At 31.4% G+C, this 24,764-nt stretch overlaps 1 protein-coding gene across 1 annotated transcript in view; it reads right to left on the reverse strand.

Annotated features, from left to right (window-relative positions):
• Positions 1-4,421: 4,421 nt before the first annotated feature.
• LOC110036871 (transmembrane protein 147) overlaps positions 4,422-24,764 on the reverse strand; it is an 86,802-nt gene continuing 66,459 nt past the window's right edge. Inside the window, exon 7 of the mRNA XM_020741421.1 lies at positions 4,422-4,903. Coding sequence (XP_020597080.1) covers positions 4,783-4,903 — 121 coding nt within the window. The 3' untranslated portion in view covers positions 4,422-4,782. The remainder of the gene's footprint in view (positions 4,904-24,764) is intronic.

Below are 24,764 nucleotides of genomic sequence, written 5' to 3' on the forward strand. Positions count from 1 at the left end.
CCAAGTTGGGCATTTCAAGTGCAATTGGGTAGAGAACCATTCTGAATGAGTCATAGACCAATGTATTATGAAGATATGGTGTACCCTAGTTCCAAGTCAACACTCAGGGCCAATCCTAAGGCCAAGTAGCCCTATATGAACTCTTCTTGAGCTTCCCCCATAATGATCTTTCCTATCAAATATTATAGGTTAGGACCAATATGTGGAACTTCAAGTTGAGTAAAGATAAGAGTTTTGAGTTTCTAATGGTGAGGGTACCCATTCTAGTTTTCTAAGACTAGTCAATAGGAAAGTCCTATGGCTAGACTTAGGCTACTAAAGAAATTTCTAGACCTCAACCAAAAGTGAGGTCAACAATGCTTTACCCTCTTCCGAGTGCATAAATTACAATGAATAATCCAAAGTTTGGTCCCTAATTTTGTGGTTAGGCTGGTAGGATACCAACTTCCACTCCAAAGCTCCTACTACTCCCTCACCTGAGGGCTAACAATCTCGCATTATTTTTCAATCAACTGGACCAAATTGGAGATTTTAATCCATCACCTTAAAATCCTTAATTCTACATCTAACAAAGTATATTTCCCTATTTATTTGCACTCAACTCCATGAATGACATCCTCTCTCATGAAATCAAATGTGATTCTCCCTATGTTATAGAAATCATAGCCCTTTCGGAACATATTTTTCTCAACACATTTTAACAATTCAATTGGCCAGATCGAAAAGTAAATGAATATCAGAGTTCAAATCATCACAAATTATTGACATTTAAAACCATATAAAAAAAATTAATTTTTCACAAAACCATATTTCAAAGTAAGGAGAAGGACAAATAAGACTACTCATAATTCATGAGAAGGATGAGACAAAACACGAATTTCATATATAAAAACAAGTTTACAAAATAAAAGAAATAAAAGACACAACTTATATCACAATCCTTCCTAATCAAATCCCTAGAAGTTCTCTTTAAGTCTTTCTCCCTTTACAAGCATTCTCAATTCTCTCTTAGAAGTGTAATGACGAAGAAATCTCTCACATTCTTTCTCTTTTTACAATCATTGAAGAAAATCTCTAAGCCCTTTACTTTCTCTCTCTCTCTCTTTCTCCCCCCTTACACGCCACATGGAAAAATCTCTTCAAGCCCCAGACTTCCCTCTTTTTTATTGAAGGCTGCCTCCCTCTAAAAAGAATTCAAAATTCCCTCCTAAATTCTATCCAAAAGTCAACCATTTTAAATTCAAACGACATGTCCATTGATCCAAGAGACTTATCTTTTCATAAAAGAACAATCCAAAGTGTCTATATGCATTGAATCACTCCAAGGGGTGTTTAGAACAAGTTTCTTTTTCCAAATTCATGTAAAATTTGACCTGAACTGCCTTAATCCGCAAAAAGTCGTCTCTGGCGCATCTGACGCCAGTTCCAGCGCTTCAGACGCCAACTTGCTTAAGGCAGTGTTGTTCTGGGTTTTGGCGCTTTAGGCGCCAAATCTGGCGCATATGGCGCCAGCTCTCTGTCAAATGGCATTCTAGCGCATCAGGCGCCATAATAAAAAAATTCGTAATTTTGGCTTCAAATTATATCATTTTTGCTACTTTTACTCCAAATGCCTAAAATTGATATACCTGCAACAAAAAGTATGAAAATACCCTTTTTTAAGTGCAATATTACAAAAAATAAACATAAAATATATACTTAAAACAACATATTATTTTGGTGTATCATGTGCCCTAGGATTTTCTCCTTTTATTTTCTTGAGAAAGAATTTTCGAGGGAATTTTTGTGAGAATTTGTAGATTTGGATAGAGTGAGATTACTTGAGTGCTTGTTCGAGGAAGATCATGCGGAGTTCTTGCATTATACGAGGACGATCGAGGAGTAAGCAGAGCAAGGATTATCTTGTTTGATTTTTTGTATTTCTTAGCATGTTGTCTTTCCTTATTACAATGCAGTTTTTAATGTTCTCCTCTCATGCATTGTAGATAAATATTTCATGCCCCTGTGATTAAGGTTTGTCAATGAATTGAATGTTTCCTCCATGAGATTTCCCCAAACATTTTTGTATGCTTTTATATTATTCATGTTGATGTGTTAATTTCTTGATCACAATTTACTTTTAATCTAACCAACTGATCCAGGACTTTTAATCATTGACTAGAAGAAAAAGTTGGTTAACATAATCACTTATTAGACTAGAGATGTTGCAAGTAGGAGATTGCAATCTAAATAAGGAACTATATGATTTCTAAGAAACCTTGCATGGTTAAACCCTCTTAACTATAGTACGAGTTTCCAATGCTTCTTATGACCTAGAATAGGCCGAGGACTTGTCCCTAGTTGTTAATAACAACGTGGTGATCTCATAAGAAAACTTCAAGGATTCACATAATATGAGTGAGGAGTGATTTTCATCACCTCTGAATAACTTAAAAGCTTTTCACCTTATGTAAATAAAAAAACACTTCAAACTAGATTAAGAGATTTAGTAAATAAGAACTTCGCCAATTAGGAAAATTGACTAGTTTTCTTATGGGATCAACATAGGAACTCTAATTTTATAGATTACTTGAGTGACATGTATACTTATATAACTACGGCTTGTTTCGCAGTAACTTTGCGGATCAACATCCTAAGTATACTTGAGTGCAACCATCCATCACGTAAGTCTTCAAACCTACTTTAAAATTTTCCTTATATCTCGTGACCAAGCTTAGGTAGATAGCTATTTATTCTTATTCACCACACTACTACAAGGCCACAAACACAATAAAACTCTACCAAATACTTTATATCATAAAACAACCTTTCATTATAATTTACGCCACGTAAAATTATTTTTATAAAAAGCTCTTAAAAAATTAGCACAAATTTGTCGGCTCGCACTTCTTTCCACCAAATCATTCTAAAGATCTCACATTTTTATCATCTACTTTAAATCATAACCTAAAATAATAATGTAGCCATACACCATAAATTATAGCCATTTATTTAACTAAAAAATTATTTCCTAAAATGTTCTTTTAATCGGCCAAAACAAGCCCAAGTTGGACTAGCCTTTGCATGCCTTCTCTTTAAACACAATAATCCCTTCACATTTCTAATAAAAAATTTCATGTCACATATGAAGACACTAAAAGAAAAACTCACTTCCATTTTCAACCATTAATATTACCTTAAGGGCCTCCCACCACCATCATCTAGTGATCAATGAGGTTATCATATGACATGATTTTCACCTAAAACTTTTTAGAGCAAATTTTCAAGCTAAGCCTTACCTTGAGTCTTTCCATTTTAGATGGATAAATTATAATCCATTACTCATTGTAATTTAGTGTTTTATCTTTATTTAGTAATAATGATGAGGATTAGTGTAACATCATTTTTTGAGTAGTGCTTATTTATAATCTTAAAAAAAGAATATAGTTTCATACCATATATTCTATCCATTGTCTATGTAATTAGCTATGCGTTTAAAATTAAACATGATATCATAAAGTTTCTCTTGCGAGCACAAACATAATCTCACCCACCTGCACATAAGTTCACTTTTAATTTACATCCCAATCCTTCTTTCTCTACATCTAAGAAACTAATTTATTGTTTATGGATCTACTAATAATATGATGTATACTTCAAGATTCCATGAATCTCTTATTATTAGAAAATTTATTCATTTTTTCCCTTCATTAAGTTAATTTTTAAAATACATACTTTTAGCATAAATGATGTTGGTTTTTTTAATCTTAGAACATAACATTCTAACATGCCGTCCTTTCATATTTTTTATGTGAAGGAGTCTTCCCTTGATATTCCTAAGAAGCAAATACATTTTATAGTCTTTGAGTTATTTTCTAAGTTTATTTATCTGACACTCGAGAAGTTTCTCAATCTTCGGGCCCATTTGGGGAAGCTTATTTGATGCGGTGGCTTTTTGAAAACACATTAGGTTTGTTTGGGTATACTGCGTTTTGACACTATGCATTTTCAAAACACTTAAAACAACATTTTTACAATGCAATTATCGACAGCTTTTTGGCTGCAATCTGTTTTTTTCCCAAAAAAAAAAAAAAAAATAATAGCCAGCGCACCAAACTTATCAGCAAATTATTTTTAATCAGCTTATCAGGCGTACAATGTCCAAAAAAGACCTGTCAACGAGCTATTAATTAATTGAATCTTACTAGACATTCTTAATAAAAGAATTAAGTTTTAAGATATTTTAAGGGTCAAACCTTTGACAGTGTATATGAATTGAGATTAGAGCTAAAGTCTTTACAAATCGATTTAACTTATCATACATTGATACATAGACAACTGACATACACATTTTTTTTCTTCATAGACCCTATCTCTATTGCTAACTCCAGAGATATATTTATGTTGATATATGGAGCAATCCACTACATATGATTTATCAGTTAAATTGGATTCCAAATCAATATGTATAACATAAGTCTACATGAGCACAAGAAAAGGTACATGTAGTTACTATAGTTCCATATCATAATATTAGAATTTCTAGTCTGATGCAATGGGAATAGGCATAGGAAACAGCCATACATACCTGACAAAAATGTATATATCACCAATGATATAAGAATATGGAAACCGATTGCTCTTCATCAGGTCTCGAAAGATGTAAAAATTCAAGCTAAAAAGTGAATGATACGACGTGGTAGGGAATAAGTTAACAATCAATTTTCTGGTAAATATGGCAACCGACAATTACAACTTTTCCCCAACAGAATTTATTCGCTTTATTTGAGATAGAAAGATTCATCATACTTGTCTCTGGCAAGCGTAGAAAAGTTGCCAGCTGATAAAAGCCATCACCAGGGACGAAGTTAGCTCAAATCCCACCACCTTCAGAGGTTCCCAACCCAGCGCTTTTCTCAAATAGCTGCAAAATGCATGATATAATCATTATATATTCAATAACAGAATACACAGATTGACGAGTCTGTACGATTTCAAATGGCGAATGACAAGTAGCATTTTTAGCAAAGCAAACCAAGCAAATCACACAAATAATTCACTACACCTACTCACATGAAATTAAAACATCACGCACATTGCAAAACGTAGCTGCATTAACCAGGAAAGCTTTGTACTTGAGGCTATAAAATGGAGATTATTACTCAAACAACACTAGAACAACTACATAACCTAGAAACAAGTAGAGATATGCAAACCACCTTATCTGGTTGAGAGCTTAGCGTTTCAGCAAAAAGGTTTGGAGTTCAAGACTTTGCATATGAGGCGTGTATGTGTTTGAGATTAAATTCGCTTAAATTTCCATAAAAAATAAAAAATAAAAATGGAAACGAGCAGAGATATAAATTAAGCTTCGAAATTATTTTGGGAATGTTCATTCTTTGGTTTTAACTGCTGAAGACAATCTCAGAAATATTGAGAAAGATTATCAAGAGGATGGGATTGATCATACCAGTTTCTTGGAGCTCGACAAAGATTAGTAACGGCTATTAATGTGGAAGAAGCTTTTTTCAAGCAAAGGCTACGAGTAATTTTCTTGCGTCTGTTGTTCAAAGCGATGGTGATATAGATGGGGATGTTAATAATAGAATTCAAGTTGGTTGGTTGAAGTGGAGAAATGCTTTGGGCCTTTTGTGTGATAGAAAAGTACTGCTTAGACTGAAAGGAAAATTTTATAAGATAGTTTTGAGACTTGCAATGCTCTATGGCGCTGAATGTTGGCCTTTAAAAGAGAAGCACAATAATACGTAAGGTGTTACTGAGATGAGAATGATTAGGTGGATGATTGGCTTTACACTTAGAGACAAAATGTGAAATGAATAGATCCATGATAGGGTTAGTGTAGCTCTTGTGACAAACAAAATTAGAGAAAATCGTCTTAGATGGTTTGGTCACATTAAACGTCGACCATCTGATGATCTGATTAGGAGAGTAGATGTTTTAGATTTGACTTGTGTTAGAAAGACAGAGGTAGACCTAGGAAGACTTGGGCTTATTGTATAAAAAATGATCTTAATTTACAAGAACTAAATGAAAATATGACACTAAATAGGTCGCAATGGAGAAAAAGAATTCATGTGGCCGACGCCACGTATTGGGATTAAGGCTTTGTTGTTGTTGTTGTGATCGTAATACTGTTTTTTATCATGCTTTTATCAAACAACGAAATTTAACTAATTATATTAGTAAAATTAAGAATGCTAGAGGTATGGTTCTTAATACTAGTAATACTATTGAAGCTGATGATATTTCTTTTTTTACTAATCTTTTTAATAGTGATAATGTTGTTCTTGATCCTATTGATAGTTCTCTGTTTGATAATAATGAGTTTTCGGCTCATAATTTGGCCTTAGATATGGTTCCTACAGATGAAGAGATTAAAGAAGCTTTGGATGACATTGATGGTAATAAATCGGCTGGCCCTAATGGTTTCTCGGCAGAATTTTATAAATTTTGTTGAGAAGTTATTAAAGCTGATCTTATTTGTGCTGTGCAAAATTTTTTTAAAGGGAAGGATCTTCCCAAATACTTTAAAGCTTCTAATATTATTCTTATTCCTAAAGATAATAAGGGGATTACTTGGGATGCTTATCGGCCTATTAGCCTTACCACTGTGGTTTCTAAAATCGTTTCTAAAGTGGTGGTGAATAGGTTGCAAAATTTTCTTGATAAATTGATCTCTGACAATCAATCTGCCTTTATTAAAAATAGGTTTATTGGTAATAATGCTCTTATTGCCCAGGAACTTGTTCTTGATATTGATAAAAATGGTAGAGGCGGTAATGTAATTTTTAAATTAGATATTAGGAAAGCATATGATACTATTAGATGGGAGTTCATTATAGATGTTTTGAAGGCTAAGGGTTTTAAATTAGCCTCGTGCATAATTATTAAAATAATTTTTATTATGTTCTTATTAATGGTAATAAATGTGGGTTTTTCAAATCCACTAGAGGTATTAAACAGGAGGATCCCCTTTCTCCTTTTATTTTTATTCTAGCTTTTGATTATCTTTCCAGGTATCTTAACAACCTCTTTCATCAATTTCCTAATATGAGATATAAAGATAAAGGTGGTTCTGGTATTAATCATTTAGCTTATGTTGGTGATCTTATTATTCTTACTAATGCTAATAAAAGTACCATCAAGCGCCTTTGGCAAGATTTGGAGCACTTTCAAGAGGCTTCTGGGCTTATCTTCAATCCAAGTAAGAGTAACTTTTACTGTTCTAAAAAGATTACTGTTGCTAAAAAGAATTGGATTCAGGATTTCACTGGATATGCTAAGGGAGATTTTCCTATGGTATATCTGGGTTTCAATCTTGATAAAGGTCGTCGCAAAATGCATTTGTTTGAGAATATTATTGATAAGATTAGTAAGAGGATTCTTGCTTGGGATAATCTTCTGCTATCCTACGGGAGTAAGGTGATGTTACTTAAAAATGTCCTTCTATTCCTTTATTTACTTTATGTTTTATGAAGATGCCTCATTATGTTTGTATGAAACTAGAGAGTATTCTTACTAAATTTTTGTGGGTTGGATGAGATGGAAACAAATGTGCAACCCTATTAGTATGGGTGGACTTGATTTCCGTTCTCTTATGGATACTATGCATCTCAATTATATGAAATTATGACTGAATTTTAGTAATGATAAGTCTCTCTGGGCTAAAATGATGCATCTGAAATATTGTAAGGATGTGCATCCTTTGTGATGTGCATCCTTTGTCTTTGACTAGTAAAGCACAGGATTCTTTTGTCTGGAAAAATATGCTTCAGGTGGCTATAGGTGGCTAATTGTATTGAATCTTATATTTGTTCGGATCTTGGTGAAGGTAGGTGTAGTTTTTGGTATGATAACTGGAATGGTTTGGGGACTTTAGCTGAAAGCTACGGGGGCCCTTTTGATATTAACTTGCAGGTGCAGGAAATGTGGAATGACAGCAGTTGGAATACTAATATGCTTGCTAACCTGGTTAATAGAGAAAATTTTGCTAGTATTGCTAAAATTCCTATTAGTCAGGGTCCTGATAAGATAAAGCTTAAAGGTAATTTGAGTTGGTCTGCTACTAAGATTTTTTCTAAATCTCTTTATACCTCCCAAGGCAAGGATTTACGGTATACTTCGAATGACTTAATAAAACCTACTCAATCCTTTTTTTATGTGGGGTCTTCTATATAAAATTCTGCCTACTGATGATATTTTAAAGTTTAGAGGTTTAAGAATTCCTTCTATCTGTTATTTTTGTAAGAAGCATGTTGAGACTTTAGAACATATTTTCAGTAATTGTTCCTGTATTACTGATTTATGGGAGAGAGTTTTTACTCTTTTTGAGTATGATGGAAATCGTACTCCTGAAATTTCCATTGCTGGTATGATTGTGGTTTGGCAGCAGGATAGATCGAAGCTTTATAGGTCTGTTCCTATTATCGTTTTTTGGTTTATTTGGAGTGCTCGAAATACTTGTAAACATGAAGGCAAGATTTTCTCTAGCTCTAACTTTTTTTATTATATTAAAGGTTTTATCTATAAGATGTTGAAATATGGGAAGTTTAAGCCTTCCTGTAATTCAAATGTAAAGCGTATGTTACTTAGATTTAGTATTGATTTACCTAGAAATTCTAAAGCTGATAATATCTTAGTTCATTGGACTGTTCCTGTTGGTGGGTATATTAAGATCAATACAGATGGTAGCTGGACTCCTTTTGCAGGTATTGGTGGTATTTGTAGAGATTCTTCTGGTGAGACTAGTATGTGGTTTTCAGCTGCTATTTTAGCTTCAAGTGTTATTGAAGCTGAAGCAGAGGCTGTGACTATGGGATTGGAATTGGCTCTACAATGTGGTTGGAATTCTTTAGAAATTGAAATGGATTCTTTTGATTTATGAACTTTTTGTTGCGGGAATAGGGATAATCCTTGGAATCTTATGATTCATTTGAAAAGAATTTTTGCTCTGACAATTGGTATTCAGGTTCATTGGCTTTTCATTCATCGAGAAGGGAATAAGTGTGCGGATTGGGCTGCAAAGCAAGGGATGAAGACTCAAAAAGCTATTTTTACTAATACGTTCCCTGAAGTTCTTAATTGTTTTATCAAGGGTGATATGATGGATTCCCCGTATATTCGTACTTCTTCTTGATTGTGTTTTTTGGATAGGTTTGGGTGTGGTGTGAGTTGTATTTTTTATTTATTTTTTATTTTTTGGAATTGGAACCTTTTTTATTTTTTTGTGTGAGTTGAATAGGGTTTAGGTTGGGTTCCTTTTCCTATGTGTGCTTTTTTATTTTATTAATAAATTGGAGCCTTCTAGTGCTCTTTATTTAAAAAAAATAAATTAAGCTTCGAAATTGTGCACCTTACAATGTGGTTCGGCATCATCTACGTAGGTCATGACTGTTTTGATTCGACGGAGGGTGACTTAAATCTTCATCACTGATAAGGTAAAACATATGAATAAGGGCTGAACGCACCAAGAATTAGAGTTGATGTCAAAATTTGCAGGCCTTTAAACTCATCATTTATTGAGCTTTATTCTATTTTCCACTTGCCAATGACACATTATATAAACCCAAAATTCCTTTTAGCTGAATTGACTCTTTCGTTCCCCATCTCTGTGCTTTAGTTCCCACAGAAGCTTCCCTTTATTGATTTCATTAGAAACCTAATGTGTGTACTGATCCCGTTACTATTTATATGCAACAGTATAACAATGTCTTTGATGATATTTTTCACTTATGATTTTTTACTTTGCAACAGAACCAAAAACTTGATCATGGAGAAAATAAGAATTTAACTTTTTAATTTATATATATCGGGATACTGGGATACTACGCAAGTATGTATCGTTATCAGGTAATATAGGACTTTTTGATTAAAGCTTGAATATCAAACTCATAGGGAAGATATGCAATATGCACTTTTTGGAAAAATTTCTTTTTTAAAAAAGATAATTATTTAAACTAAAGAAGTTTTAGCAGTAAAGAAAGTTTAAATATTTTTGGTAATTTTAATATTTTGACAAAAACAGTACAAACTTAAGAAGATAACTTGAGTTTTTGTAGAAGAAAAGCACTAAATCTGAAAATATATTTCTCGTTATCATGAATCAGTAATAAGTAAAGGAATTTTGTTGTGAAAGTATGCAAATTATGTTGTGTCAAATAGCAGCAATAATATTCTTTACCCTTACTAGAGATGCTATAAATAACATTGGCTAATTTAAAGTTTGAATAGTTCTGAAGACCGACTCGGCAGGTGAGATACTAGTTTTCACTCTAGAGTTCCCTCGATACCCTCCACCTGGGGGCTAACATCTCGTCTCAGAACATAAAACAATAAACCAAGTTGGGAGCTTTAACCTGTCACTTTAAAGTCCTCTAACTCTACACCCTTCAAAGATTATTTCTCTATTTATTTGCAATTAATTATATGAATTATATTCTCATTCATACGACCTCATGTGATTCTTTCCAATTGTTGACTGAGACAATACCAACCTGATTCTTACATGTTCACACAACAAATTTTAACATCAAGATGGGTCAGATCAATAAGTAAATGAAGTACATGGAATTAAATCATCACAATTTCTTCCAACATTAAAGATTAATACTCTCCACAACTTTCATCCAACACTTTAATTACTTATCATTTTAAAGAGAAAGATAAAGAAAACTGCTCAGAATCCATGAAGAAAATAAAACCACACTTTAGTATAAAAATAGAAATCATTGTCAAACTCACAAGAAGTCTGATTAAAACCAAAAGTAGTTTAAAAACAAAAGGTAAAAATTTATCTCAAATCCTCCACTAAACTCTTGAAGTTCCTTTGAATCCCTTCTCTTTTACAACACTCTTACTCTCAAAATAAAACTAAAAAAAAAAAGAATAGAAAATTTGTGGTGCCTGAAAATCTCTCTAAACGTTTCTCTAAAACTTCTCAGAACTCCCCCTTTCGAAACACTTTCAGGACCCTTATAAAAGTCTCAACTTCCTTTTTTTACAATTTTCCAAGAGGCGCCTTGATAGCTCTTCAAAAATGTGTCTAAATTCGATGAATTCTCCAAAGGATGTCTCCTTCCACTAGTCTTCTAACCATATTTTCGTTCACAGTGGTCATAACCACCCTCTTTAGCCAATAGGTGCCCCAAATGTCCCTTCAAAATTCAGCAAAATGAAGTAAACCGTCACATAACTGTCTCTGATGCTTAAGTGTGGGGCCTCTAGCGCTTAGGCGCGGTCTTCTCTGTTTCACCGGAGCTTAACCGCGGAGCTTAACCGTCGGATCTGGAGCTTAGGCTCCAAAACACTTTAGCACAATTTTCATATTTTTGCTCCAAATTTGATCTTTTTTCACTCTTTTTAGCATTTTTCACCTTTTTACTTGTATCTGAAAGAAAAACACACAAATACCTTCCGTTAAAGCGCAATATCTCAAAAATAGGTATAAAAATGTGTCTAGAAACACTATATATTTTAGGTGTATCATGTACCAATACATCCATTGGTTAACTGATCTACAATTCGATGAACCTCAATATGATGCACCATCTTATCCTTGACCTCTACATAACCTGTGACGTTGGATCTTGAAGTACATGGTGCAGCAAACTCATGGAAAAGTATCAAACATTCCAATTCAAACCAAGTTATAAATTTAACAAGCTAATGAAATTTGCATATCTTCCCTGTCATGAGTTTAGAACCGTCTCAATGAGATTTCCCTCGCTTGTTTCATATTCTCCAACTGTCAACTCAATCCTTATCATACTGCTACTCTCACGGATCTCTGAAATAGATGATAATTCCAACGTGACAGTGCCCAAGCAGAATTAGCATTGAAAATACAGGCTAGAGCAATGTTTAAGTCAGCTAGTCAGGTACACTCGAGCGATGAGCAGGAGAGTTCGAGCGAACAAAAAAGGTGTGAAGGCAAGCGAGAGAAAAACTTTGTTAAGGAGTGAATAAGCAAAGTGAGAAAAAAAAAGAGAGACCTGAGAGCGGAGTAGAACAGATGAGCAGGCAAACAACTCGAGTAGGCGAACAAATGGATTTCAATGTCCCAACTCTAAGTGCACTAGATGGATCAAATGCGGAGATTAAGGTAAAAAATAATCTCAAGCATCAATACCAATTTATTTTCTTGATGCACTTAGATAAATTTTTATCTTAAGAAAATTGCTACTTTAGATTAGCATAGAGATGAAACCTAATTGTGAAAAACATGATTGTTGATACTGATAAATATACTTTATTTTAAATCTAGTGGATAAAAATAAAAATTAGGATTTATCTATATATTGTATACAACAACAAGCCTTTATCCTACTAAGTGGGGTCAGCTACATGACTCCTTTTTCACCATTGTGTCCTACTGAGTGTCATATTTTCACTTAATTCTAATAAATTAATATCATTTTTTATACAATATGCCCAAAGTCTTTTTAGGTCTACCTCAGCCTTTCTTAACATAAGTCGAATCTAAAACATCTACTCTCATAATCGGATCATCAGATGGTCGACATTTATTGTGACCGAACCATCTAAGACGACTCTCTCTAATCTCGCCAGTCACTGGAGCTAAACCAACCCTGTCACGGATATATTCATTTCACATTTTGTCTCTAAGTGTCGAGCCACTCACCCACCTAAGCGTTCTCATCTCAGTAGCATTTAACTTTGTTTTATGTTTCTCTTTTAAAAACCAACATTCTGCAGTGTAGAGCATTGCAGGTCTCACCGCCATCTTATAAAATTTTCTTTTTAGTCTAAGTGGTACTTTTTTATCACACAATAGGCTCGATGCATTCATCCACTTCAAACAACCAACTTGAATTAAACTAATAACATCCCCATCTATATCAGTATCACTTTAAATAATAGACATGAGATATCTAAACATTTACACCTTTTAATGATTTGATCATCCATAGTTACAACTCAGCCACTAGAGCTACTACTACTAAAATTACATTCCATGTATTCAGTTTTAGTTCTACTCAAACGAAGGCCTTTAGACTCCACCTAAGCGTTCTCATCTCAGCAGCATTTAACTTTGTTTTATGTTTCTCTTTTAAAAACCAACATTCTGCAGTGTAGAGCATTGCAGGTTTCACGGCCATCTTATAAAATTTTCCTTTTAGTCTAAGTGGTACTTTTTAATCACACAATAGGCTCGATGCATTCATGCACTTCAAACAACCAACTTGAATTAAACTAATAACATCACCATTTATATCACTATCACTTTAAATAATAGACATGAGATATCTAAACATTTACACCTTTTAATGATTTGATCATCCATAGTTACAACTTAGCCACTAGAGCTAATACTACTAAAATTACATTCTATGTATTCAGTTTTAGTTCTACTCAAACGAAGGCCTTTAGACTCCAATGTAAACCTCTATAATTCAGGCTTTTCTTAAACTCTTTCTCAACACTTATCCACAAGAAGGAAGTCATCAGCGAAAAACATACACCAAGGTACATCCTCCTTTAAATGTTCAGTAAGAGCATTCATAGCATTCATAACTAAAGCAATCATAACTAAAGCAAAAAAGATATGGGCTTAAAGTCGATCTCTGATGTAATCCAACTAAAACAAGAAAATACTTGGTCAATCCTCCTGTTCGAACACAAGTAACAACTCTAGTACATATATCTTTAATGCATGAATATAAATCATATCAATACCTTTCTTTTCTAGAACACTTTAAAAGACTTACTCATGAAACCTTATCGTAAGCTTTTTCTAAATCAATAAAATCATATGTAGATCCTCCTTATTCTCTCTTTACTTTTCCATTAAACCTCTCAATAAATTTATAGCTTTCAAAGTAGATCTACTCGATATAAATCCAAATTGATTATGAGAAATCATTGTATCTGGTCTTAACCTATGTTCAGTTATCCTCTCCCATAATTTTGAAGTATAGCACACCAACTTAATTCTCTATGATTTACACATGCTTGTGCATCCCCTTTATTCTTAAAAATGGGGATCAAATACTCTTCCTTTACTCAGGTGTCTTTTTAGTTTTTAAAATAATATTAAATAGTTTAGTAAGCCAAGAAACTCACAAGTCTCCTAAATATTTCCACACTTCAATTGGGATATCATCAGTTCCTACTGATTTTTCACTCTTGGTTTTCTTTAAAGCCCCCCCTCAACTTCTTTCTTACTAATGCAACGGTAAACATGAACGATTTATTATTAATAATGATATTAAAATCACTATGATTAATCGTATTTTCAAAAAATTTATTGAAAGATTTATCAAAATAGCCCACCCGTCTATGTTCAAATCTTCCTCTAAGAAAATCACTTTTTTATTTTCATCTTTAATGCACTTTACATGAATTAAATTTTTACTTTTTTTTCTCTTTGTTTGGCTAGTTTATACATATATTTTTCATCATCTTAAATATCTAATATATTAGAAAGATCACTAAAAATAGAATTTTTAGTATCACAAATTATTTTTTAAACTCTCTATGAACCACCTTATATTTTTCCTAGTTCTTTATGCATTTTTATTTAAACCAATTTTTATGACATAACTTCTTATATTTTATCTTTTCTTGTATATTATTATTCCACCACCAACTATTTTTATTATAGAAACTTTTCTTTTTGATTTTACAAGTATATCTTTTGTCATTTGTTTAATAATATTGTTACTTTATCTCACATATAATTTGTTTCTTCATGAACATTTCAAATCTTGAAATCTTAAAGTTTACTAATAAAAATAATTTTATTTGTCTTTTATGTGCTCGAATCTAATTCTATAACAATATTTCATAGTATTATTTATCTTACAACTCTTCATCTTAACAGTCAAAATTAATAATCGATATTGAGTACTTAAATTTTCACTTGGAATAGCCTCATAATCTTTAGATTCTCGATGATTTTTTTTCCTCAAAAGAAAATAATTACTGTGTTTTATTAGATCCATTATTATAAGTAATAATGAGAAACTCATACAACAACAACAAAACCTTTATCCCACAAAGTGGGGTGGCCTACATAAATCCTTTTAGTCCTTTAAGTCCTATTTAGTGTCATATTATCATTTAATTCTAATAAATTAAGAACATTTTTAAACAATATGCCCAAGTCTTCCTAGGTCCGCCTCTGCCTTTCTTAACATAAGTCGAATCTAAAACATCTACTAAGTCGAATCTAAAATCGAATCTAAAACATCTAATCTCCTAATCAGATCATCAGATGGTCGACGTTTAATGTAACAAAATCATCTAAGACGGACTTTCTAATTTTGTCTGCACTGGAGCTACACCAAACCTATCACGGATATATTCATTTCACATTTTGTCTCTAAGGGCAAAGCTACCCATCCACCCCATCCACCTAATCATTCTCATCTAGGCAACAATTAGCCAATTTTTATGCTTCTATTTTAAAGGCCAACATTCAACGTCATATAGCAATGTAGGTTTCACCGCCATCTTATAAAATTTTTCTTTCAGTCTAAGCAGTACTTTTATATCACACAATATGCCTGAAGCATTCATCCACTACAACCAATCAATTTGAATTCTACTAATAACAACTCATCTGTATCACCAATACTTGTAACTGTAGACCCGAGATATCTAAAGCGTTCACACCTTTTAATAATTTGATCATCCATAGTAACATTTCTGTCACTAGAGCTACTACTACTAAAATTACATTCTACGCATTCAGTATTAGTTCTACTCAAACGAAGGCCTTTAGACTCCAATGTAGACTTCCATAATTCAAGTTTTTCCCGAGCTTTCTCTCTTGTCTTATCCACGAGAAGGATACATCAGTGAATGGCATGAGTAAAAAACATACACCAAGGTACATCGTCGTGTAAAAGCCTAGTAAGACCATCCATAACTAAAAACAAAAAGATATGGGCTTAAAGCCAATCCCTAATGTAATCCAACAGAAATAGGAAAATATTTGGTCAATCCTCCTGTTCAAACACAAGTAACATCTCTAGTATACATATCTTTCATGACTTGAATATAAGTCATATCAACATCTTTCTTCTCAAGAACTCTCCAAAAGATATCACTTAGAACCTTATTGTAAGCTTTTTCTCAATCAATAAAAATCATATGTGAATCTTCCTTATTATCTTTGAGCTTCTCCATCAAACCTTTCAATAAATGTATAGTTTTCAAAATATACCTGCCTGACAAAAACCCAAATTCATTATTAGAAATCTTTGTAATACGTCTTAACCTATGTTCAATTACCCTCTCCTATAATTTTAAAGTATGACACATCAACTTAATTCCTCTATAATTTGCACACTCTTGTGCATCCTTTTTTTTTCTTAAAAATGGGGACCAAAATACTTTTCCTCCACTCCTTAGGCATCTTTTTAGTTTTTAAATAATATTAAAGAGTAAATCTCCTAAATATTTCAACACTTCAATTGGGATATCATCAGGTCTTACAGACTTTTCACCATTGGTTTTCTTAAATCATTCTCAACTTCTTTTTTACTAATGCGATGGAAAAAATAAAATATTTTCTTATTATTAACCATCTTAATATCATTAAGTTCGATCATATGCTCATAAACTTCATTAAAAAATTTTTCAAAATAACTGACCCACCTATGATGAATATCATTTTCTAAGAAAAACACTTTTTGAATTTCATTTTTAATATACATGAGTTAAATCTTTATTTTTATTTTCTCTTTGTTTGGCTAGTTTTTACATATATTTTTCACCCTCTTTATTATATAATATATTATAAAGATCAACGTGTCGTTTGATATTTTTTCCAGTTCTCAAAGTTTTTACATTTAAGCAAGTTTTTATAACATAATTTCTTATATTTTATATTTTCTTGCACCTTATTATTTAAATTATTTTATTTATAAAAATTTTTTATGTTGATTCTCCAAGTACATTTTTTGTCACTTGTTTAATAATGTTTGTTACTTTATCCCACATAGAATTTACTTCTTCATGAATATCCCAAATTTTAAAATCTAGAATTTTACTCATAAACTCATAAAAATAATTTTATTTGTCTTTTAGGTACCCCCATCTAATTCTACGACGAAGATTCCTGATGTTCTTTATTGTACAATTTTTCATCTTAAAAATTTAGAATTAATAATCGATATTGAGTACTTAAATCCTCACTTAGAATGACCTTTTAATCTTTACATTCTCGACAATCTCTTCTTCTCAAAAGAAAATAATCAATTGTGTTTTATTAGATCTATTCTTATAAATTTCTCTTTTCTTAAATAAAATATTAACAATAATCAAATCATATGCTACAAACAAAATCATACGCTAAAACAAAATCTAATATGACTACCTTCTTCAATAATCACTCCAAAACCGTAGCCACCAAGAATATTTCTAAAATCTTCTACCACTCTACCGACAAGTCCATTTAAATCTCCTCCAATAAAAATTATTTATTTAAAAGGTATCGTTTGTTTAAGTCTTCTAAGTCATTCCATAATTTATCTTTAGAACTTAAATCTAAACTTACTTAAGGAGCATAAGTACTTATAATATTAAAATCTTAGTATGAACAATAACCTTAAGGGTCATAATTCTATCTCTAATGCTATTAATTTTTACAACATTATCTTTCAAACTCTATTTATAATTACACACACCATTTCTAGTGCGACTCTCATCTGAATATCAAAGTTTAAAACCTAAGTTATCAATCTCCTTAACATTTTCTCCAACCCATTTAGTTTCTAGAATACATAAGATATTTATTTTTCTATGAATCATAATATCAATTAATTCCATTAATTTACCAATGAGAGTACCTATATTCCAAGATTCAATCATAATATTAATTTTATGGACTAACTTCTTTACTCGCGTCCGTTTACAATGCAGGAACCCTTGCTTATTTGACACTAAACCCGAGCGTCATTGTAGTGGCCCTTGCACACTTTTCAATATATTCAGGTCATACAGTATGTGGCTTCCAGAGGATGCTCTAGCATTTACACAATGATCAAAAGGATTCATGTCATGATTTTTTGACAAATTGTACGCTAGAAGTCGACCACTTAATGCAACTCTCCACAATAACAAAATCATACGCTAAAAAAATTCTAATACAGTTCTATTTTCTTCATAAATCATCCCAAAACTATAGCTACCATGAATATCTTTAAAATCTTCTGTCACTCTACGTATATCTTAATTTAAATCTCCTCCAATATAAATTCTTTTTTCAAAATATATCATATATATTAATTCTTCTAGGTAATTCTAAAATTTTTTTTTAGAACCTATATATTAACCTACTTGAGGAGCATAACATTAAAAATCTTAGTATCAACAACAATCTTAAGGGCTAAAATTTTCTCTCTCAATTTATTATTTTTACATCATTATCTTTCAAACTCTTATCTATAATTACACATCCACCATTTCTAGTGTGACTCCTACCTGAATAATAAAGTTTAAAACATAAATTATCAATTAATTAGCCTTTTCTCCAAAGTAATTATTTTCTTGAATGAATAAAATACTTATCTTTCTATGAACCATAACATTTGCTATTTCATTAATTTACCTGTGAGAGTACCTACATTCCAAGATCATATTAATTTCATGAATTAACTTCTTCACCCGTATCTGTCCATAATGTGATAACCTTTGCTTATTTTACACTAGATGGTGTAGCGGTCATTGCATCTTGTCTTAACCTTTGCTATGGTAAACTTTTCATGGACTAACATTAAAAATCATGGCACCACCCGTATCATACAACGCGTCACCTCCAAAAGATGTCCTAGCATTTACATAAAGATTTAAAGGATTTATGTCATGTTTTTTTTGATAAATTTTACAACAACTGTCGATTATCAAACGCAACCCTCTACTTTTCACATCTGGATCTTGAGACCCAGTAATGACTGTGTTAATCAATATATTGTATATATTAATATATTTATATATTATACAAAAATATTAAAATTGAAAATATAATGTAAAAATTGTAAGTATTATAATAAGAAATTTTATTGAGAACCATGATAATTAAATCAGAATAAAACGTCAAATATTGAAAATTTTAGAATATTAGTAATAATCTATTTATAAAACAAAAGAATACTAATGGGATAATGTCCAATGTATAATTTATAAAAGTACACGAGATTTTAATAATATAAGTTTAAATCTTGTCTATTAGTAATAATAGTATGTTAAAAAATAAATTAGATGATCCAAAGGTTAATGATGATTTACATCATATTATCATTAAATAAGAGAAGGTTAATTAAAAAATAAAAAAATAACAAAAAGAAAAGTTAATTAAGTTAAACAAAGGAAATCAAATTATAATAAAAATAAATTCATATAGATAGATTAATTTATCTTATACAAGATTATCATTATCAAATTTGCAGAGTAACTCTAAAGAGTAAAGGATGAAAAGCTAAATCATCTGGTATTGAAGCGAGTATTCATATTTTCGAATTATGGTAATAATATTATTTTCTTATAAACCAAATGCATTTGATGAGATTGGTATTTGTTTAGATAGATTGATATTTTAAATTTAATTATGATTTACTGTTCAATTAGATAAAACGTGGTAGCATTGAAATGAATGCTTTGGATTCTCTCAGTATGTTTAAATTATTAAAAATTTTGAACTAGCTAGTTATAGAAATATAATGAGTGATAAAAAAAATATGAAAGGAATCATCTATATAGAATGATGTGCATATTGCTTAAATAAATTCATCCTCCTATGGTATTACCTAGGAACACAAAAGTATATGAAAATTAGAAAAACAAATTCAATATTGAAATACCTTAAATGATAAAATATGATATTATTCTTAATGCAAAGTAGAATGATTTGAATCTTTTACATTGCAATGTTTGAATAGATAAACGATCAAATGATCTCAACCTTGTAATTTGAATTTAACACTATCATTGCCGGTCCCGAACCCGGATATGAAAAATGAAGGGTTGGGTTAGGTAGTCGACAGTTAGCGTAAAACTTGTCGAAAAAAATCATGACATGAATCTTTTTTATCATATCATTGTTGCTAGGGCATCCCCTGGAAGCGACGCGCTGTATAGCCTGAATACAGTGAAAAATGTGCAAAGGTCACTACACTAGCGCCCGAGTGTAGTGTCAAATAAACAAGTGTTCCCACATTACGGACGAATGCATGTAAAGAAGTTAGTCCATGAAACTAATGAAACTAATATTAGAATAGGATCTTGAAATATAGGCACTATCAATGGTAAATTAATGGAATTAGTTGATATTATGATTCATATAAAAATTAATATCTTATGTATTCAAAAAACTAAATGGGTTGGAGAAAATGCTAAAAAGATTGATAATTTATATTTTAAACTTTGGTATTCTGGTAAGAGTCGCACTAGAAATGATGTAGGTGTAATTATATATAAGAGTTTGAAAGATAATGTTGTAAAAATTAATAGAATTGGAGATAGAATTATATCCTTAAGATTATCATTGATACTAAGAATTTTAATATTATAAGTGCTTATGCTCCTCAAGTAGGTTTTAGATATAGGGTATAAAGATAAATTCTGGAATGACTTAGAAGACTTAATACAAATGATACCTCTTGAAAAAAATGTTTTTTATTGGAGGTGATTTAAATGGACATGTCGGTAGTGGTAGAAGATTTCGAAAATACTCATGGTAGCTACGGTTTTGGAGTAACTAATGAAAAAGGTAGAGCTATCCTTAGTTCTAGATTTTAAGATAAAGAGTTGTAAAATAAAGAATATTATGACTCATCATTGTAGAATTAGATGGGGGAGCCTAAAAGACAAAAATAAAATTATTTTTATGACTAAAATTCAAGATTTCAAAATTTGGGATGCTCATGAAGTAACAAATATTATGTGGGATAAAGTAGCAAATACTATTAAACAAATAGCAAAAGTTGTCCTTGGAGAATCAAAAGAAAAAAAATTTTATAAATAAAAATAATTGGTGGTGGAATAATAATGTGGAAGAAAAGAAAAAATATAAGAAATTATGTTATAAAAATTGGTGTAAATATAAAATCTTAGAGAACTGAGAAAAATATCAAACGACCTGCAGAGAATCTAAAAGAACAATCTGTGACGCTAAAAATTCTGATTTTAATGAGCTTTATAATAGATTAAATACTAAGAAGGTTGAAAAGTATATGTCTAAACTAGTCAAACAAAGAGAAAAGAAAAATAAATATTTAACTAAAGTAAAATGAATTAAAGATGAAAATCAAAAAGTGTTTTTCTTAGAAAAAGATATTCAACATAGGTGTTTGAGTTATTTTGATAAACTTTTTAATGAAGTTTTTGAAAATGCAATCGAGCTTAATGATCTTAATATCATGAATAATAATAAAATGTTTCATTTTTACCGTCGCATTAGTAAAAAAGAAGTTAAGGAGACTTTAAAGAAAACAAAGGGTGGAAAAAGGGTGGAAAGTTTATATTAGTATGATCCGATGATATCCTTATTGAAGAGAAGAAATATTTAGGAGATTTGTGAGTTTCTTGGCTTACACGGAGCGACCTCAAGTAAATATCTATTTTTTTCTTTTAGCGATCCCGTTTTTTTGAGGAGTATCCACACAAGAACTTATTTGAATAATACCATGCATGGGAAAATAAGGACTAAGGATGAAATTAAATTATTCTTTAGAATTATTAGTTTTAAGAATTTGAATTTTGCTTCAGAATTGAGTGATCATAATCAATTTGGATTTACTCCAAGCAGGTCTACTATGAAAGCTATACATTTATTGAGCGGTTTGATGGAGAAGTTCAGAGATAATAAGCAGAATCTACATTTGATTTTTATTGCTACATTTGATTTTTATTGTAAGGTTCCAAGAGATATCCTTTCGAGGATAAGGTTCCAAGAGATATCCTTTGAAGAGTTCTTGAGAAGAAAGATGTTGATATGACTTATGTGCAAGTCATTAAAGATTTGTATACAAGAACTGCGGAGCTGTTACTTGTGTTCGAACTGAAAGAATATTGACCAAATATTTTCCTAATTCTGTTGGATTACATTAGGGATAGGCTTTAAGCCCATATCCTTTTGTTTTAATTATGGATGGTCTTACTGGACATCTACAGGAGGATATACCTTGGTGTATGTTTTTTGCTAATGATATTCTTCTCATGGAAAAGGCGAGAGAAAAAGGTCAGGAAAAACTTGAATTATGGAGGTCTACATTGGGGTCTAAAGGTCTTCATTTAAGTAGAACTAAAAGTGAATACATGGGATGTAATTTTAGTAGTAATAGCTCTAGTGACAAAAGTGTGACTTTGGGTGATCAAATTATTAAAAAGTGTGAACAATTTAAATATCTTGGGTCAGTTGTTCAAAGCGATGGTGATACAAAACAAAAAAAAAAAAAAAAAAACAAAAAAAAACAAAAAAAAAAAGTTGGTTGAAGTGGATAAATACTTCGAGCCTTTTGTGTGATTAAAAAGTATCACTTAGACTGAAAGGAAAATATTATAAGACGGTTGTGAGACATGCAATGTTGTATGACACTGAATGTTGGCCTTTGAAAGAGAAGCATAATAATAAGTTAAGTGTTATCGAAATGAGAATGATTAGGTGGATGAGTGGCTTTACACTTAGAGATGAAATGCGAGATGAATATATCCGTGATAAGGTTGGTGTAGCTTCTGTGACAAACAATATTAGAGAAAGTAGTCTTAGATGGTTTGGTCACATTAAACGTCGACTATCTGATGATCCGATTAGGTGAGTAAATGCTTTAGATTCGACTTATGTTAAGAAAAGCAGAGGTAGACCTAGGAAGACTTGGGCTTATTGTATTGAAAATGATCTTAATTTACTAGAACTAAATGAAATATATAGGGCGCAATGGAGAAAAATGATTATGTAGTCGACCCCACGTAGTGGGATTAAGGCTTCGTTGTTGTTGTTGATTGCTTATTCTCATTTTAGTAATTCTAAACCCTTGAGGCAGACTGTAATAATTAATCAATATTTTATTTAAACTATAATCATTTATATTATATAACTTAAGTTCAAAATCAAGACTATGGATACATTTGTTTAATCAATTCTATTGAGAACAAAAGAGCTCACGGAGAGTTTGAAGTGTGGAATACTTCATAGAGACCTCAAGTCATCTTCATAAATTATTCATATACGATCCAAGGATTTTAAATAGGTTTTTTTTTTCAACAAATAAAATATTTGTGCATTTCAAAATTATAAAATTATTTCATTAGTAATAAGTCAATCCTTCTTGTTAAGTGTAGTTGTTGAAGTAGGAGCTCCAACTATACGACGACTATTTGAAGGTACAACCGACTCAAAGATGTCTTGATAGGCATTAGATCTTCAATGTCAAGCATGAGACTAAATTAATTTTTTAGGCAAATCAATCAAATAAACTTCTTCACCTAATTTCAATAAATATTTATAGGCAATGAAAAATTTTTCATAGATCTATGAAAGCATATTGGTTTAATTATTACAGGTACAAAAAATCCATTCTTTTCTCTCTCATACACATTAAAAATAGTTTTATATTTCTCATCTTATTTGTTAATTTACCATTTCATATCGGTGTGAAGTGTATGTATAAGCTCAACTAAAATGTATTGAATTCAAAATATGATGTATGCTAGAGTAATGACACGTGATTTTTAAGAAACTAACTTATGCAAGGTGTATTATTTACCTGGACTGGTTCTGTCCGGGGGTTATTAAGCGTCGACCAACCCTCTAGTCTTGGGAGTGTTGCCTCTATCTAAGAGAGGACTCACTTCTAGTTATCTAGGACTATATATTGCTTTTGTTGGTATTTAGAGTTTAGGTTCTCTGTGATTTGCTTTAGGACAACTGTCGACATCTCCTCTCTCTACGGGTTGTATCCTAGAATTCCAAGACATGCTCTGATTGTATCTTTGTTTTCGGGTGGTGTTTATCTTTCCTATATCTTTCTCCCATCCTCTCCCGCATCGCCACCGCATTCCCTTCATTGTTTGCTTGTTGCCACTGCCCAAATAATAGAAAACCTGTTGTTATCTGTGTCCAACCTGATGCCACCGCCCAGGAGCAATAGTTACCTTTCTATCCTCCCCTAACCGGTACCCCTACACCCTATTCTTTAGTATTTTTCATTGTTGTTTTTAGTTTGGTGTATTTTCAATTTTAGCTTCTATAAAATTAGTAGTGCTAGTGTTGTATTTCTATTCGCCTTATTTCCATACTGACTCCAATATCACTACCACAATTGACTTCAAAATGAGATTTCTTGTCAGTATGGTGCACATAACAATTGTAAGTAAACTCATTACTAGAAGCATTATATTTCATGTGTCTAAACAACCACCAAATATTGATAGATTACCTAAACTTTTATTAACCGTTTTTACTTATTCATGGATCGATAAATGGAAAGAAAAATATATTTTTTTAAGCTGACAAAATAGGTTCTATAAGTTCTACAAAAGTGGCCAACAAAAGTTGCCTTAAATAAAAATCCTATAAACATTAATGATTTTAGTGCATTCCATGATGTATGTTAATTTAGAAAATCATCTATTACAAGAAGTGTAAAACCATAACCGCAGGAAGTTTAAGTTAAGCTTAAAAATCTACAATCAAATTAGTTCATGGAGCATTTAAAAAAGATAAACAAGTGTAGAGCCGAAAGATTGTTTACTAATATGATTGACATCATATTTTAAGGAATGCCAACAGAAACATGATA

The sequence above is a fragment of the Phalaenopsis equestris genome, unplaced genomic scaffold (genome assembly GCF_001263595.1).
Source record: "Phalaenopsis equestris unplaced genomic scaffold, ASM126359v1 Scaffold212035, whole genome shotgun sequence".
NCBI lineage: Eukaryota > Viridiplantae > Streptophyta > Magnoliopsida > Asparagales > Orchidaceae > Phalaenopsis > Phalaenopsis equestris.